The 3130-nt window shown below is 51.4% G+C and overlaps 1 protein-coding gene across 1 annotated transcript; it reads left to right on the plus strand.

The window, feature by feature from the left end:
- Positions 1-1160: 1160 nt before the first annotated feature.
- Positions 1161-2239, plus strand: LOC129150041 (skin secretory protein xP2-like). The gene is made up of 2 exons (XM_054720230.1): positions 1161-1503; positions 1758-2239. The coding sequence occupies exons 1-2, from the start codon at positions 1182-1184 to the stop codon at positions 2216-2218; spliced, it is 783 nt and encodes a 260-aa protein (XP_054576205.1). The 5' UTR covers positions 1161-1181; the 3' UTR covers positions 2219-2239.
- The last annotated feature ends 891 nt before the right edge of the window (positions 2240-3130 follow it).

The raw sequence follows: 3130 nt of genomic DNA on the forward strand, positions 1-3130 counted from the left end.
ACTCTTACTAATAGTAACACTACTGCTATTGAAATAATACTGTAATGATTATTCAATGTTGAGCACAGTATTTCCCAGGCAGGTTTCTAAGTTCTTTTTACTTAAAAGTTACAGGAGTCATATGGTTGTTATTCCTCCTTTTCATGGAAGAATCAAAAAACACAGAGGCTAAATAAACCGCTTGAGAACGCTGTAGATGGGTGTTATAGCCATGTGGCAAATAGAGGCAAAAGGAGTATACTAGTAGAGCTCAGAAAAGAAATGACCAGAATGGAACATCAATCTTTTTTCCCCAGGACTGTATGTAGAGACACTTAAAATCGCACTCTTAAATTAAATTGCTTTTCTTCTATTAATTATATGGATTTGGCCAAATTATATTTGAACTTTTTCAGTATTCTTTGTTTCTTCTAAAACTAGTCATACAACTGATTTTCACACACTGGCTGGGTCCCCTTGCCCAAGCACCTCCTCTGACGGACATGAGCAGTGACCTCACCTCCTGACAATGGAGCCCAACAGAACCTGGAGCCCCGGTAACCAGGCAGCCACATTCTATAACTGCCCTTCCCTCTCACTCGGATAGAGACCTGGGAAAGGACACCATGTTTTCATGTTGTCTCCCCGTGTCCCGAGGCCGATGCCTCAAGAGAGGCAGCGAGGAGAGTGTGTTTAGTCGTGGCCGCCGCTGGATCCGGACCTGGACTCAGCGCAAAGGACGCCTGTGGCCCTTTTCCCGGCGGCGCTCAGAGGTAACACAGGAGGTTTGTCCGGGCCAGGCCACCGCCCTGATCCCACCTGGGCAGCCCATGTCCCCTCCCTCTGTGTTTGGGGGGTGAGGGTGAGGGGGGGGGTGAAGGGGGTGCTCACCTGGGGAGGGTCTGTCCAGAACAGGAACAGGCTGGGTTTGGAGGTCAGGACCAGTGATGCTCACACCCCAGGTCAAGGCTGGCTGGGTGGATGTGGAGTGTGGGTGGCACCCTCTGCCTGAGGTCTACCCTGAGCCCTGGAGGTGAGTCTCATTTCCCCTGGGTGGATGTGTGTGTAGACACAGGGCTGGACCCGATCCGGGAGCAGAAGGTCCAGTGGGCAGAAGCAGCAGTGACCAGGGCCAGGCTTGAGTCCACTCAGTCAGCTGCCCATCACTGTCATTGCAGAGCTCCATCCTGGTCGAAGAATGGATGAATATGATCGTGGAGCAGCCGCATCTGCTCTATGAATACCCCCGCCCCATGTGCCTCAGGGAGGGGCCGGTGAGCCACACCGCTTTGGGCCAGCGCAGGCCTGAAGTGCGTGTGGCCACCTGGGCGTCTGGGGAACCAGGGCCCATGGGTGCAGGGAGGACTCCTCCACCCCAGCGACACAGGCCCCACCAGCCTCCAAACTCGAAGCAGCTCAGTCCCAACAGGCCGAGGGCACTTTTCAACTCGGTGCTGCAGTGCTGTGCCTGCGGAAATCGCACCAGCCCAGAAGACCTGGAGCCCCTGGAGGCAGAGTCTAAGGGTGAGAGCTGGGGCGGTGGGGGTGGGATGGCTGGGGAGGTCCCTGTGAGCTTATGGGGGAGGGATTGTTGCCAGACACACGGGGAGCCCCCCAGAGCCTGGCCAGGAGCAAAGACTGGCTCAGACCACCCGCCTGCTGGACTTTGGGCGGGAGGGCGTCCTGTGGTGGGTCCTGGGCTCTAGCTGTGTTCTGTGTTTGGGGGGCACAAGGGAATTCTGGCACGTGGGTGACCTTCTCTCCTCTCACCACTCCAGAACCAGCCCAGAGGGCAGACGCGGCTCCTCCTGTAACACCCAAAGTCCACCCTGAGGAGCTGGAGGCTCCAGAGCCAGTGCCACCTCCAGCAGCCTCTCCAGCTGCAGCTGTGGAGCCAGGGCCGGCCCCAGACACAACTGAGGCCCCACCAGCGCTGGAAGAAGAACCCTGCCCGGGACCCTTGCCGGTTCCTGCCTCAGAGGAGGAGCTGCCTGTGGAGGCGCCAACTCAAGGGCTGCTTGCTGAGTGCCCTCACCCTGTCCCAAGGGGAAAACTCGTTTGCCCCCCACTCCTTGATATTTCGGTTTTCTTTATTGTTCTTATTTTATTTTTATGTTCTCCATGGCGTACTTTCTTTTTTGACCTTTTTATTACTTTGGGGGTTTGGGTGAGTTTGGCTTTTATTATTTTCTTTTTTCTGTGTCTGTTCTTCATTTTTCCATTGTATAATCCCTTTTAAATAATAAAGTTATTGTTCTGATTTAAATGCTGCCATTCCTGATCATGAAGTACATTCACAACGCTGTGTACGCATCAGCACTGTCTGGTTTCAGGATGTTCCATGACCTCAAAAGGAAACCCTTCTCCAACAGTAATCACTCTCCATTCCTCCTGCCCCTGGAAACCCCTGATCTGCTTTCTCTCTATCCCTTTACCTATTCCAGACAATTAATACAAGTCGAATCTTATAATATTTTCGTTTTGTGTTTGTTCACATCTTTTTTAAAAATCTGAAATAGCATTTTTATTATTTGAAAGGGACATCTGAGCTAGAGATCAAAGGAAGAAGAAGAAGAAGAAGGAGGAGGAGGAGTAGGAGGAGGAGGAGGAGGGGAAAAAGGAGGAGGCTGAGAAGGAGAAGAAGAAGGAGGGGGAGGAGGAGGAGGAGGAAGAGGAGGGGAAAAAGGAGGAGGCTGAGAAGGAGAAGGAGAAGAAGAGGAAGAAGAAGAAGAAGAAGAAGAAGAAGAAGAAGAAGAAGAAGAAGAAGAAGAAGAAGAAGAAGAAGAAGAAGGAGAAGAAGAAGAAGAAGAAACCCTTTTAGTAAGTGTGTCCCTGATCTATGATCTCTGTGTGAGACCTCTGTGCTAAATGTGACCTTAGGGCCAGAAGCCAGTCACACAGGGCTGGCTCTTCCAGTGTCCAACAAAAATGAAAAAATGCTGTAATCTCAAAAGAAACCACCAGCTGGAAAGCATTTCTCACAGCCCAGAGAAAGTGTTAACATTCCTGTGGTGCCGAAAACCCTCTAAAGTCAGTGTTCCTACTAGGACAAAAGGCAAATACAGGTACTTCCAACCAGAGGCAGCGCACACTCCAGGTTGTGTCAGAGTTGCCTGACTAACCCTATGGGGACACACACAGTATCTCTACA

Source organism: Eptesicus fuscus, chromosome 8 (assembly GCF_027574615.1).
Source record: "Eptesicus fuscus isolate TK198812 chromosome 8, DD_ASM_mEF_20220401, whole genome shotgun sequence".
In the NCBI taxonomy this organism is placed as follows: domain Eukaryota; kingdom Metazoa; phylum Chordata; class Mammalia; order Chiroptera; family Vespertilionidae; genus Eptesicus; species Eptesicus fuscus.

Bases quoted from the DNA above. Each gene is read 5' to 3' on its own strand.
- LOC129150041 (XM_054720230.1), top strand. From the start codon at position 1,182: ATGAATATGATCGTGGAGCAGCCGCATCTGCTCTATGAATACCCCCGC. The intron at 1,504-1,757 runs GTGAGAGCTGGG...TCACCACTCCAG, and splicing joins CCTGGAGGCAGAGTCTAAGG to AACCAGCCCAGAGGGCAGAC.